Source organism: Danio rerio, chromosome 24, assembly GCF_049306965.1.
Source record: "Danio rerio strain Tuebingen ecotype United States chromosome 24, GRCz12tu, whole genome shotgun sequence".
Lineage (NCBI taxonomy): Eukaryota > Metazoa > Chordata > Actinopteri > Cypriniformes > Danionidae > Danio > Danio rerio.
In genome coordinates this window covers 30,595,941-30,610,832 of record NC_133199.1, presented here as the reverse complement: position 1 = coordinate 30,610,832, position 14,892 = coordinate 30,595,941, and the positions used below count along the sequence as shown (strand labels likewise).

At 33.0% G+C, this 14,892-nt stretch overlaps 1 protein-coding gene across 21 annotated transcripts in view; it reads left to right on the top strand.

Moving 5' to 3' along the window:
* The window catches only part of tnikb (TRAF2 and NCK interacting kinase b), a 145,296-nt gene that overhangs the window by 78,485 nt on the left and 51,919 nt on the right, over positions 1-14,892 (top strand). For 11 of the 21 annotated variants that reach the window (XM_073940427.1, XM_068217082.2, XM_073940425.1 and 8 more), the window contains 2 exon segments: positions 7,833-7,949; positions 13,671-13,757. In XM_073940427.1, coding sequence (XP_073796528.1) covers positions 7,833-7,949; positions 13,671-13,757 — 204 coding nt within the window. 21 annotated transcript variants of the gene reach the window in all.

Sequence of the window (14,892 nt, the reverse complement as noted above, 5' to 3'; positions counted from 1 at the left end):
CAATAGTATCTAAGGTTTTCACAAAAATTACTGAGTACAAGCGTGAAAGCGAAAGATTAAAGCAGTGTACTGGCGTTGTGACACGTTACCAGATAGATTCAAAAGACCGTAGAGTTCTCAGATAGAGACAAGATTAATTAAAAATCCTGTTTAACAACTATAGTGAGACACAATCCAGTGGTACGTTCTTGATAAACTCTACAGCGTGCACTGCTCTCTGGGGTTTTGTGCTCAAAGCACCCGCTGACTGCCTGGAGCTCAGACATGCGCATACACTACAGCTCATGCCAGAGTTTGTTTGGTCATGTGATGTTCGTTTTCAGCGGTGTAGTGTGAACAAATCTTTTCATAAATGCTAGATCACACACCAGTGTGCACATGTATCGTTTTTGTTTTAAAATGTAATTAATTTACTAATTCCGATGCCGGCTCAGCGATTGACGATGGCATCATCTATCGAATTAACCCTTTTTCAGATTCGACTGTATCGCGCCAACGAATTCCTGAACTGCCTTTCCTCCTACTTCCACTGACCATTCCCAGCATGACTGCCTTCTCAGGTGGACTACTACTCATGACATGGGCAAAATAGGAACATTTCTTTTTTGTAATCTTGGCTTCCAGTGAGGTGGCTTAATGCACCCTATTACTTCTTTGTTGGTGATTCTCGCTGTCCACATGATACGCATTAGTCCCCTCAAGCACCACTCCAAGGTGATGATATATAGCATATGAAGTAGGGCTGCACAGTATATCGTTTCAGCATCGATATCGCAATGTGCACATCCGCAAAAGTCACATAGCAAGATATGCAATGCCGAGTGGGATTATAGATGACCAGGAACCACTGGTCAAAACACATGAGATTTGTGGAGACTGCAGAATTTAAGCACTACATAGTGAAAGTGAATTGTCTGCATTTGTGACTATGTAAGAATTTTAAGAGAGTTAAAAGCATTTTAATAGAGCATAAAAAAGTTTATTCAGATTCATTTTTATTGAGCACTTCATATGATGAAGAATACACATGATTATTTAACATTTAATTATTTAACTTCTGTAACAAAATAATGTTAGACTCTCCTCAGAAAACCATAATCACCATTTATTACACTTTAATATTTGTGTTTATGACTGTATTTTTTAATTATATGTATATAATAAATTACATAAAAATATATTTATATTTCACTCCCCTATAAAATCATCCCAATCAATTTAAGGTCTTTGCAAAAAGATTTAAGTCTTCTGGTGAAATTATATAGCTACGCACTTGTACACAGCACCTTATAACAATACACAAGCAATATTTTTTCCATACTCATTTGTACACATGTCCTTATAACATGTATATTTGTAACAAATCTGTACATACAATTCAGCATCCAGAACTTTTTTGTCTAACTGCATATCTGTTTATTGTTTATTATCTTTTTCATATTTATTTTGTGTTGTCACTTTATGTACACTGGAAGCTTCTGTAGCCAAAACAAATTCCTTGTGTGTGCAAGCAAACTTGGCAACAAAATGATTCTGATTATATATTTCATTATATAAATCGCAGAGGAAAAAAATACGGCAACGTCAATTTTTTCCAATATCGTGCAGCCCTAATATGAAGTTGTTTATCAAAACCTCTTTGAATATTTATTATTGAAATGTTTTGCCATGAAAATAGCCGTTGTTGCTGACATGGCATTAATAGGCCTGTCACAAAAATTGATATATCAACTTATCGCACATGGACATGACCTTAATAATTTTGGTGATGCAATATACATCACCTATACATAAAAAAACTATTTTAGCAACATTTTAGCTGACTGTGCAACATCTCTATCCCTATCGGTGGTGTCAGTATGGTTAAAACACTAGAAAATTTACTATAAATTACAATATTATAATTTCATGTGGGGTCTAAAAACTGAAAATAGTTCAGCAGATATCGGTTACTTTTTACCTTGAGCTTTTTTCTTGGCATTTATTATTATTTATTGTTTTGGATATACGCTTTCACACACCTTCACTCTAAAACGTTTTTCTTGGGTATATGATAATATATAATATACAATTAACAAAAACTCAACATCTTAAGTTGAAACAAAAAAATCTCTCTAAGTTGAGTTGACGCACATTTTTAAGGCAGCCTGGGAACTTGAGTTTGTAAGTTTAACCAATGTGAAATGTTTTACAGTTGTTAAATTGTTTAAATGTCTATTATAAAAATGAAAAATTCTTAAGAATAAAATATGCGCTCTTTGGAAGAGTGCACTTGCTTTAATATGCTATTTTGTCAATCTGGCCTTATACAATGAGTGGCATAAAAGGGTCTTTCCTAAAAGGGTCACAATAATATTGTTTATCGCAATGTAATTTGGTGAAATATATCATGCATCATGATGGGCTCAGTTTTCGGTTCTGTGTGGAGTTTGCATGTTCTCCCTGCGTTCGCGTGCGTTTCCTCCTTTGTGCTCCGGTTTCCCCCACAGTCCAAAGAAATGTGGTACAGGTGAATTGGATAGGCTAAATTATCCGTAGTGTATGAGTGTTTGTGTGGATGTTTCCCAGAGATGGAAGGGTATCTGCTGCGTAAAAATGTGCTGGATAAGTTGGCGGTTCATTCCGCTGTGGCGACTCCGGATTAATAAAGGGACTAAGCCGACAAGAAAATGAATGAATAAATGAATATCATACAACAGAAAGTATGTATCGTGACAGGCCTTAAATAAACAGGCATGCAATAAAAGTACATCATCATCATCATTAAAAAATCTTCGTTAAATGCATTTATTTTATATACTTAATCGTAAAGTGTTCTTAATTTATTTTTTTGAATATTTTAGACACTTTATGTAGTTAGTTATCGATTTTCACATCTAATATTTCTCAGCTTGAGGCGAGGCAGTGGCGCAGTAGGTAGTGCTCACAGCAAGAAGGTCGCTGGTTCAAACCTCGGCTCAGTTGGCGTTTCTGTGTGGAGTTTGCATGTTCTCCCTGCCTTCGCGTGGGTTTCCTCCGGGTGCTCCGGTTTCCCCCACAGTCCAAAGACATGTGGTACAGGGGAATTGGGTAGGCTAAATTGTCCATAGTGGATGAGTGTGTGTGTGTGAATGTGTGTGTGGATGTTTTCCAGAGATAGGTTGTGGCTGGAAGGGCATCCGCTGCGTAAAAACTTGCTGTATAAGTTGGCGGTTCATTCCGCTGTGGCGACCCCGGATTAATAAAGGGACTAAGCCGACAAGAAAATGAATGAATGAATATTTTTCAGCTTTTGTTTTGACCTAACAGTAGACCAAAGTTGTTTACTAAACATATCTGTAAATACCATTTCATTTCACTAATAATATTACCAAAAAATGTGATAAATTATTAGCAAATCAATATAGTGTGAGCCCAATGGATGAATTCGAGCCACAAATGACACAACCTCTGACATAAAACGCTTAAGTAGCTTCCGCTGTATCCTGCATGAGCATATGCTTGGTTGCCTTCAGCATTGTTTTTCATTGCAATCCTCGCATAACGAACACACCATACTGTACTCTATTTTGTCTGTGCAATGGCTCATGGGATGACTGGCTTTTCAATGTCCCCGGGAGACACTGAGCGACGATCAATCCACAGGAAGGTTATCCGACATCTCGGGAATTCTTCAAACGGGAGACAAAGAGAGATGGTGATCACTGAGCCGATAGATAGATTTTTGAGTTATGTGATGTAGAGTTTTCTCAGTAGGGGGACCCGTGTGGATGAATCGGGCAGCCCGGCTGGGTGTAGACCCCTCATTCAGCACATCTGTCTCCCGCTGCTCCGCTATCGTTTCTGCACAGCCCCTGTCAGCAGGAAAGCAGCATTTCTGCCTGCTCCAAATGCGCCATCTTTTCCATCGCCACTTAGTGGTCATGGAAGGAACTGCATTGGCTGGTGCGTAAATCTGGGTTGAGCGATTGGGCTCCTGTGAGATTTATTTGTAGAAATTGGAAGGTCGTTAATTAGGAGTTCAAAACTGACCCTATGTAAGCTATTTAATTGTCGTGTTTTTTTACAAAAAATTCTGGGTTTTGATAGATTTACTGTAGCTGATATATAGACTAAGCTCGCCTTGTGGACATGGGGTCGTATCGCCTCAACACTTTATAAAATTAAGACCAAGGCTGCATCCGAAATACTGGTGTAGGTACTTCATTTGAATTTAAATTTACTGCACGAGCCTTAAAGTTATTAAAGATGTGAATGAATTTAAGTATCTTGGCATAACTCTAGACATTAATTTAAAATTTGAAAGTCATGTTAAAAATATATGTAAGAAAGTTAAGCCAAGTCTAAACTGTTTTCGTTTTAGTAGAAGGTTTTTAACATATCAAACTGCAAAATTATACATGAACACAATGATATTCTCTCACTTGACGTATTGCATTACATAATGGTCACCAGGCTCTTTAACTACATTGAAGCCTATTGACTCAGTGTTTAAACAAGCAGTGAAAATGGACTTAAAGCCTGGACTTAAAGCCTATAATGACTTAAAGCCTATGCGATAGCATCATTGTGAGGTTTTATGTAAACACAACCTTTTTAGTTTTGATAGTTTTAATAAATTTAATTATCTTAAATTAGTTTTTAAATGTTTAAATAATCATGTTCCAATCCTGTTTTCTGATCCAATCAGTGGGCATCAAACCTCTCATAGAGTCACATGGGTAATCGTGCTAATCGTGACTGTCTTGTGCCAAAGTGTAAGACCTCTTTTGGTCAATCTGTTTTCTCTGTAAAGTAAGCCAAAATCTGGAATGATTTACCTGTTGGCCTAAAATCAGAAAGTAATATAATTATTTTTAGTTGTGTTCTTAAAAAGTGGTTCAAAACAAAATGGCAGTGTTGGCACAGATAGTCTACTATTAGTTTGTTGGATCTTGCCGCCTTTGCTTTTGCCTTAATAATTCTAATAATGTGTATATGTATTTATTATATTTCCATTTTGTCAATTTTTTCAAGCCTCCTGTGGACTGGTGTTGAGTGAGCAAGTTTGCTAAAACACTTAAACAAATGCATTTGGTTGTCCAGTGTAATTGTGATGTCCATGTCAAATAAACTCATCTGATAATTTAATAATTAAGAAAAATACATTCTATATAGTATGAATGTGAGTAGTACCAATGGAGCTCAGAGGTACTACATCAGCCATTTTGTCATTATCACGTTACCTACGTGATGATAATGACGTTACCACGTAAGTTGCGTCGCTTCACTCCCATTCATGAATTCTCTGGCATGGCGTCCATTGTATGCGCACTTTAGAATCTTGCTGGAAGTAGTAGGTCATCCGGGTACTTGCATACTTTTTTTTGAGTACTATGAATTCGGACATATTACTCTTCTCTCATACTGTAATTAACGGACTATATAGTATGCAAGTATGCAATTTCGGATGCAGCTCCAAGCTTGGAGTTGGTTATGAAAATCATGACCCAAGGTTATCTGCACAGTTTTGTGTGAGTGGTCTGGTATGAAAATAGTTTTGCTTTGACTGGTGTCTAGATGAATCCAGACTTCCACAAGAATCAACTTAGGGTGTCAACCATCTTGAATTTTGTCATAGTATATTTTACAAATGTATCAATTGTATCGTTATAGAACTTACTTTAATGGTACTCAAAAAAAAAAAAAAAAACATTTTCAGGGACCTACCACCTTGTGATTATAAAAGACATTTTTTTGGATCTGTTTATTTAACTTTTACTGAAATTCCAGGATAGTTTTACTGAAAAATGTAAACAAATATTATTCCCAACCCTTCCCCCATAAACGAAATGAAATTACAATTACACGCGCACACACACACACACACACACACACACACACACACACACACACACACACACACACACACAATAATAATAATTAAATGAAATTAAGAGGAACTAGGGCCAGACGGAATCTGCGGACAATTTTTGCTCTGTGCGCAGAATTGTGAAATTATTTTGGGAGAATCATAACTAAAATAAACCTCAATATATTACATAAATAATACATAATAATACAAGTAATACATTTTAAAATTGTATTTATTGTTTACAATGCAAATCCGATTAGATCCACTTTATTTGGTAAACAAAGCAAGTCTCTCATGTAATATATCTACTAAAAGGCAAAAAATATTACTTTACAAACTATATTGTAAATAAATTAAATGAATATTTTCATTTTAGTCAACAATATTACTGTAATTAATTTAAAAACTAAATAAATATAAATTTACACAAGTAAATAAACAGAATCAATGATGGGCTAAAAATCTGTGGAATTCTGCATGTGCAGATTCTGTGTGGGCCTAGAAACAACCCATGAACAAAGTACACATGTACATCAACAAACTGAAATTATAAACTTAATCCTCAGATGCTTATACAATATGCTGAATTAAATTCACTCTGCAATTAAAAAACCCTAAGGCATAGATTGACAGTCTGTAGAAGTACACAAATGCTTAGGGAAAAAAAAGCTCTCAGAAAAAGCTCTAGTATTGCTAAAAGAAAAACTAATGCATGAAACTCATTGCAATTTGCAACCAGTTGTTAAAACTCTGAGGAAATCCTTGTTTCCATAGTAAAAGTATGCACTGTCTTGCTAAGAATGTCTAAAATGCAAAAGAGTTTGCAGTACAATTTGATAACCCTGCATTATTCGTCCAAAAAGTGCAACAAGAGGACACTGCTTGATGTACATCTTTGTCACAGAGGAGAAACATTTGAAAATTGATAGCCAAAAGGAAGTTAAAGATAGCAAAGCCAAAACAAATGTATTAAATCTACAAGGGCTTTCTTGCAGCGATCGCATATAGGGTCCATACCTTGGATTATTTTTGCAAACTTGTCCAGTATATTCGTATATACAAAAGATATTTTTATAGCGTTTTGAATCTTTCTAAATGTCATGAGACTTGTATTGTTACATTTCTTGGATCATGCAATAAAATTGGTGCAGGTTATATCATATTTTGTCCACTATTTAGATTTTTTAAAAAACTTTTTTAAAACTCATTAGTCATGAATTGTAACCATCAAAGTGCTTGTTTCACTCTCTCTCCAGCCATAAGGGGGTCGTACACCGAATGCGGCGCTCGGAAGCACATTTTCGAATTCTGAACAAAGATTTCTATCAGTGTGCGCACACAGGCACTGCAAATCGGCGGCTGTTCTCTGAGCCCAGCTACGACTCAGGACACTGTACATAGTTCTGCCGTGCCATCTAGCACCATCTGAATAGTTTCATATGAAATAACATTTGAATGTGCATGTCTGGTGTGCGATACTTCAAACTGTCATGTGCATGCTGCATTGCGTCGCCAAGCGGCGCATTCATTGTGCAACCCCACTAAAGTCACCACACATGTAAAGCGACTTTCACACCAGATGTGGAAAGCACTGCGATTTGAAACCCATTTATTTCAATGGCTTGTGCAGCACAAGAATGGTTTGTTGCTATACTGACCAAAGCGCAAGAGCAGTGGTTTACACCTAGCTTGTGCACCCAACCCCTTATGACAACGCTGGTAAAATGACTGGTCTCGACTCTTTCATCCCAGAATTTTAATTTCGGTGCATCCCCACTTAACAGTTTTTGTTAAACTCGACAAAAAACTTCATACGAGTCATTGTCCTCACTAGTTGACCATACCATGTATGTTCAGAAGCACTGCCACCTACTGGCCAAAAGTAGTAAATCATAAAACAATATTCCTGTAAAAATGACTCAATATTACACTAAAGTCTTGAATAACCAGTAATTGCTGCTTGCAGCTGTATTGAAGACTTGTGTTTGTACTCTTCCAGCAACAGCGACGGGAGAGAGAGCTTCGCAAACAACAGGAGAGAGAGCAGAGGAGGCGCTATGAGGAGATGGAGCAGCTGCGGAGAGAGGAGGAGCGGAGGCACGCCGAGAGGGAGCAGGTATATGCATGCCCTCAACCAGTATTTTTGCCCACTTTTATATCAATAGTAAAGTAGAAATAGGGCAAGAACTGACGGGCAGACTCCAAATATACATCATTATTCAGACTGTTATATGTTGGTCTATTATTACATACTGACCCATAATCTGCTCTGCAAAAAGAGATGGGGAAGCTCAGCCATGCTAGAAATGTCAGCTGAGCTCATGTGAACAGGAAGGGAAGAATAAGTGATGTGGCAGCTTCACACACTCACACTCTCCACACGCTAACAAACTCCCACTCATTCACCACTACAGAGATGGAGACGAGATGTACTTTGTTAATAAACTGCACATGTACAGAGATGAATAACTTTTTTTTTAAAGAGATACCAGTTGTTTCAGTGTTCAAGCCTTCAGAACTGATTTATTATTTTTTTTATGAATAATGTTTTATGTTTTATCTTTTCACCTTTTAAAGCTTTCTAGATTATGAATTCTCAGCTGCTTTTAGGCCTGATTTTACATTATTTATCATTCTGTAAGTTATGAATCAAAACATTTTGTTTTATTAGATTTGATTTTATTTTTTTCCATGTCGAAACATCCTTAATAATGGATTACAAACTGTTTTATTTTATTTTACTTTATTTTATTTTATTTTATTCTCCTGTCGAAACATCCTTAATAATTTGTTAAAAACTGTTTGTATTTGTTTATTTATTTATTTTATTTAGAATTTTAATTTTTTTATTTTACTCCCATCAAAACATCCTAAATAATGGATTACAAACTGTTTTTATTTTATTATATATGTTTTATTTTATTTTATTCCTTTGTCCAAACATTATAAACAATAGATTACAAACTGTTTTTGTTTTATTAATTTTATATTTATTTTATTTTATTCCCCCATCGAAACATCCTAAATAATGGATTACAAAGTGTTTGTAATTTATTTTATTTTATTTCTTGTCAAAAAAATCCTAAATAATGAATTACAAACTGTATTAAATTGTTTTATTTTTTATTATTTATTATTACTTTTTATTTTGTTTTGTTTTATGCATTTCCCCTTTTGAAACATTCTAATGTAATGGATCCTAACATTGTTTTTGTGTGCGTTTTGTTTTTCCAATGAAGCATTTTAAAATGATAAACGAACACAGAACTAAAGTTGTTACAAACATTTATTTTTTTTTACCTTATTTTTTTTTTCCTTGGTGAAACATCCTAAATAATTGGATTAAAAAGTATTTTTTATTTTATTTTGTTTTATTTTATTCTTTATTTAATTTCATTAGTTTTATTCTCCTGTCGAAACATCCCAAATAATACACTACAAGCTGTTTTTTATACTATTTTTTTTATTTCATATTATGCATTTCCCCCTTTGAAACATCCTGCTATAATGGATCATAACTATTTACCTTTGTGCAAATTTGCGCATTTTGTTTTCCTAATGAACAATATAAAAATATTAAAGCAAGACAAAACTAAAGTTTTTACAAACATTTATTTTTAACTTTATTTTATTTTATTTGTTTTATTCCCCTGTCGAAACGTCCTAAACACTGGATTACAAACTTTTTATTTTATTTAATTTTATTTTTTGCATTTCCCTCTTTGAAACATCCTACTATAATGGATCCTAAATATTTATTTTTGTGCAATTTGTGTGTTGTCCCTATGAAAAATCTTAAAATGGTGGATCTCAACCGATGACTTTTTAAAAGTAGTTTATAGTTTAAAGCTTTATTAATCCCCTTGGGGAAATTCATTCTGAGATGGTATGGTGCTTCACATATAACAAGAATGACACACTTAACACAATAAATACCAACACTTAACATCAAGTACACAAACAAAAACATTTATAAGTATGCCAGTCATCAGATACGCAGAACCAATTTTAAATGCTTTTTTAATTTAGCTTTTTAAATCGTGATAGCAGCAAGAGCCAAATAATGATTATGGCATCCAATAAAAATGGTTTTGATGAATATTTTAATACGAAGAGTAAATGTAACAATACCAGTACTATTATCTTTCTATCTATGTCTATGTAACCACACGTTATTATCATCATCACTAAGGGTGTATATGGACACCTCCTGATGCATAACTCTCTTTTAATCCTACATTGTGTATAATGCAACAGCACTCTGTTCACAACTGTAACTGTCCGCTCAGATAAGTATATCAGACTCTCACATGCCTCGCTCACGTTTCTGAAGCGTTCGCTCCAGTCTGTGACTCACTTCCTCCTGGGAGGGAAATGTTCTGCTGGATAGATGCATATTTAAAGCGGCCTCCCACCCACTATTTCAAATGCAGTTGGGCCGCTTGAGCCCAGTTTCGATAGTGAATGAGGATGTCTCGCGGGTCGTGTGTAAGAGCGCGAGACTGTACAGAGACAAATAAGAATGACTGAGCCAATAATTAATGCGAAGTTTCAGCATTCATGCCAAAGAGTTATAAGTGATTTAGCAGGCTCATTTAAATTTGACACGCCCCTTTAAACACTGCCCTTTAAAGCCACTGTTGAAGCCATTGTAATTAGAGCTGGAGCAGAATAGCAACAGCTGCTAATATTGTTAGTTCTCTAGCCGTATATAAACTGTTCTGTGAATTTTTGGTAATTATTAACAGACAAGAAGCATATTAAAGTACTTTTTTTTTGTTTAAATAGCCTGAGAGAGCCCTATAAAGGATATCATGCAATATTTCAGTGGTGTAACTCTATAATGCATTGCGTTTTCTTTGTTGTTGTGAAGCGCTTCATTGTTTTGTTACAAAAAACAGTGAAAGTCTACACCGTTATCCCTCAGTCAGGGAGATATAATCAAGAAACCATGATATCCTCTTTATAAAGACTGATATTATTTTACAATATGGAAAATATGACTTCAATATGGGTATTTATTTTTAGTATGTGATTTTATTTTTATACATATTTTCCTTTGGAACATTTTAAAATAATAGATCTCATCTCTGTTTTATTTTATGCAGTTTTTCCTTCTTAAACATCTTAAAATAATGAACCCATACCGTGTTTACTTTTTAAAAATGTCCTCCGGCACACTGAATTTGATTAATATTACGTTTTATTGATTAACATTACATAATATGACATTTTGATCAAAAAAAATACTGTGTAGATGATAATGTGGAAATGATTACTATTTAAATTAACTGGTTTCTATTTTATTATTTCAAAATAAGTAGGTTTATTTTATTGTATTAGTATTTTATTTTATACATTTTTTTTTAACAATCTAAAATAATGGATCCCCATCTCCATTTTATTTTATGCATTTTTTCCCCCTCTTAAACATCTTAAACGGTTTACTTTTTAAAAATGTCCCCTGGTACACTGACATTGATTAATATTATAATTAGCAATATTATTAGTCCATAATATTGTAAAGTACAGATTTCTTATTTTAACCGAGGTTTATTTGATAAGAAGTACGAATTTTAATGTGAAATATTATGACTTTTTTTTTAAATAGCTGTTTTTATTTTATTGCAGAATAAGTAGGTTTTGTTTAGTTTTATTTTCATGTCGATACATCCTAAATAATGGATTACAAACTGTTTTTATTTTATTTTATTTTGTTTTAATTTATTTTATTTTGTTCTTTTAATTCCTTGTTGATACATCCTAAATAATGGATTATAAACTGTTTTTATTTTATTTTTATTTATTCCCCTGTCGAAACATGTTTTTTAAATTGTTTTATTTTAATCTCTTGTCAAAACATCTTTAATGGATTACAAACAGTTTTTATTTTATTTTGTTTGAAACCTCCTAAAATATTATTCAGTATTTTAAAATAAAACTTTCCAACTTTGTTTTATTTTATGCATTTTTTCCTCTGAAACATCTTAAAATAATGGATCTGAACTGTGTTGACTTTAAAAAAATGAAATGAATTAATATTATAGTTAACAATATTGTTAGTCTGAAGTGCTGATTTCTTATTCTAACTGAGGGTTCATTTATTTAGTCAAAATACAGTACAGATGGTAATGTGAAATGTTTTTACTATTTAAATAAACTGCTTTCTATTATATTATTTCAGAATAAGTAGGTTTATTTTATTGTATTTCTATTTTATTTTATGACTTTCCCCCTCTGAAACGTTTTAAAGTAATAAATTCAAATGGTGCTTTTTAAAAATGTCCTGCAGTACACAGAAAATGTATTAATATAATAATAACAATATTATTAGTTTGTTAAAGTAAGGATTTTCTTATTCTAACCAAGGCTACATTTATTTGATAAAAAATACAGTGTAAAAGGCAATGTGAAAATTGATTACTATTTAATGTAGCTGGTTTTATTTTTATTATTCCAGAATAATTAGGTTTATTTTATTATATTTTTATTTTATTTTATACGTATTTTCCTTTTGCAGCATTCTACAATAATGGATCCCCATCTGCATTTTTTTTTTTTTTTGCATTTTTCTCAGAATAAGTTTTTTTGTTTGTTTGTTTAGTTTTGTTTCGATTTATTACCCGGTCAAAAGATCCTAAATAATGGATTACAAATTTGCTTTGCTTTGATTTGCTTTGCTTTGCTTTGCTTTGCTTAGCTTTGCTTTGCTTTGCTTTGCTTTGCTTTGCTTTTTATTTTATTTTATTTTATTTTATTTTATTTTATTTTATTTTATTTAGTTTTATTTTATTTAGTTTTATTTTATTTAGTTTTATTTTATTAATTATTGTTTTATTTTTTATTGTTGTTTTTTTATTTGTTTTGGTTTGTTTAAATTTATTTATTATTGTTTTATATATATATATATATATATATATATATATATATATATATATATATATATATATATATATATATATATATATTATTTTATTTATTTATTTATTTATTTATTTATTTTTTTGGTGTGTTTGGGTTTGTTTTATTTTATTCCTCTGTCAAAAAATCTTAAATAATAGATTACAAACTGTTTTTATTTTATTTTATTCATCTGTCAAATGATCCTAAATAATGAATTATAAACTGTTTTTATTTTGTTTTGTCTTGTTTTTTTGTTTGTTTTGGTGTGTTTTGGTTTGTTTTATTTTATTATATTCCCCTGTCAAAAAATCTTAAATAATAGATTACAAACTGTTTTTATTTTATATTATTTTAGAAACATCCTAATACAAAGGATCTCGACTGTGTTGACTTTGTAGTACAATGAAATTATTAACCTCTTAACTCTTTAAACATAGACACGAAAAAGACATGTTCAACTTAAATGAATCCTAATCTTCAATGCGTGAAGATAGAAAATCCCTATTGACATCCCATGCATCTCCATGCATTATGCAGCCCATTGTCTGGAAGACGATAAAACCTTTTGTGATCAAACTGATATCTGTGCTTCACCTATCACTCTGTAACAGAAGTGGTTTTAATCCAAATCAGCATCTAACACTTTTTCCTGGAGGCAATGTTCCCCTGCAGCAGTCCGGGGTTAATTGCTCTGCTCTAGAAAATTAGGATCAGGGTCCTAAAGTAACTCCCAAGCCTCTGAACCAATGACCTCTGTGTAGTGAGTCTGCCATAAGGCCACAGGAGAGCTGCGAAGGGCATTAGGTTATTATTAGGGTTTCCTACCTTCTGATTTTTTCTTGATTAATCTTTCATTCTCTCATAAACTCTTGGAGCTCTCTGTCACCTCTTTTTCACCTCTCTCTTTCTCACTGTGGTTCTGCTATGGGGTTAGGAGTATATCCGTCGCCAGTTAGAAGAAGAACAAAGGCAGCTGGAGATTCTTCAACAGCAGCTTCTGCAAGAACAAGCTCTTCTGCTGGTAAACTAACATCTCAACTCTCACCTTTATAACAGGGTGACCAGATTTCTCAGAGTGGAAAATGAGACGCACAGTGAGGATGCATGTACACATACAGACAGTTGACGTCAAAATTATTCACCCTCCTGTAAATTATTTTTCTTTTTTAAATAGTTCCCAAATGATGTTTAAAAGAGCAAGCAATTTTTCAAATTAGTTCCGATAATATTGTTTCTTCTTTTCTTTTAAAGTGTATTTATTTTATTTTAGCTGAAATATAAGTTTTTTTAAATTAAATAAAAAAAACATTTTTAAAGCAATTTTCTTTTTTTGATTGTCTACAGAACAAACTGTTATACAACGACTTGCCTATTTACTCTAACTTGCCTAATTAACCTAGTTTAGCATTTAAATGTCACTTTAAGCTAAGTATTTTAAATAATATCTAGTAAAATATTATGCACTGGCATCATGGCAAAGATAAAAGAACTCCGTTATTCGAAATTAGTTATCAAAACTGTTACAGTTGAAATCAGTAGATTACATTCACTCTAAGAAAAGGAACATAACCATTTTTTAAAAATGTCTGATCATAGTAAATTACCAAAATGGTAATTGGATTACCAAAATGATTTACATTTGATAAATGCCAGAATAATGAGAGAAATATTTTTTAGGGAATTTTTTTATTAATTTCTAGACAGTCAAACGTTTAAATAAATTTCCTTGTTTTTTTTTTTTTTTTTTTAACTGTATAACTTTTGTCATATGTTTTGGGTGTCCTTCCACAAGCTTCTCAATTGTTTGCAGGAATTTTGGCCTATTCGTCCTGACAGTATTGGTGCAACTGATTTTTGCTGTCTTGCTTGCACAAGCTTTTAAATTTTCTATAGGATTGAGATCAGGGCTTTGTGATGGCCACTCCAAAACATTCACTCTGTTGTCCTTAAAGCACATTTTAGTTTGCTTAGGGTCATGGTCTGTTTGGAAGACCCATTTGTGGCCAAGTTTTAGTTTCCTGGCTGATGTCTTGAGATGTTGTTCAGTATTTCTACATAATGTTCTTTCTTCATGACGCCATCTATGCTGTGAAGTGGACCAGTCCCTCTTGCAGCAAAACAGCCCAACAACATGATGCTGCCGCCCCCATACTTCA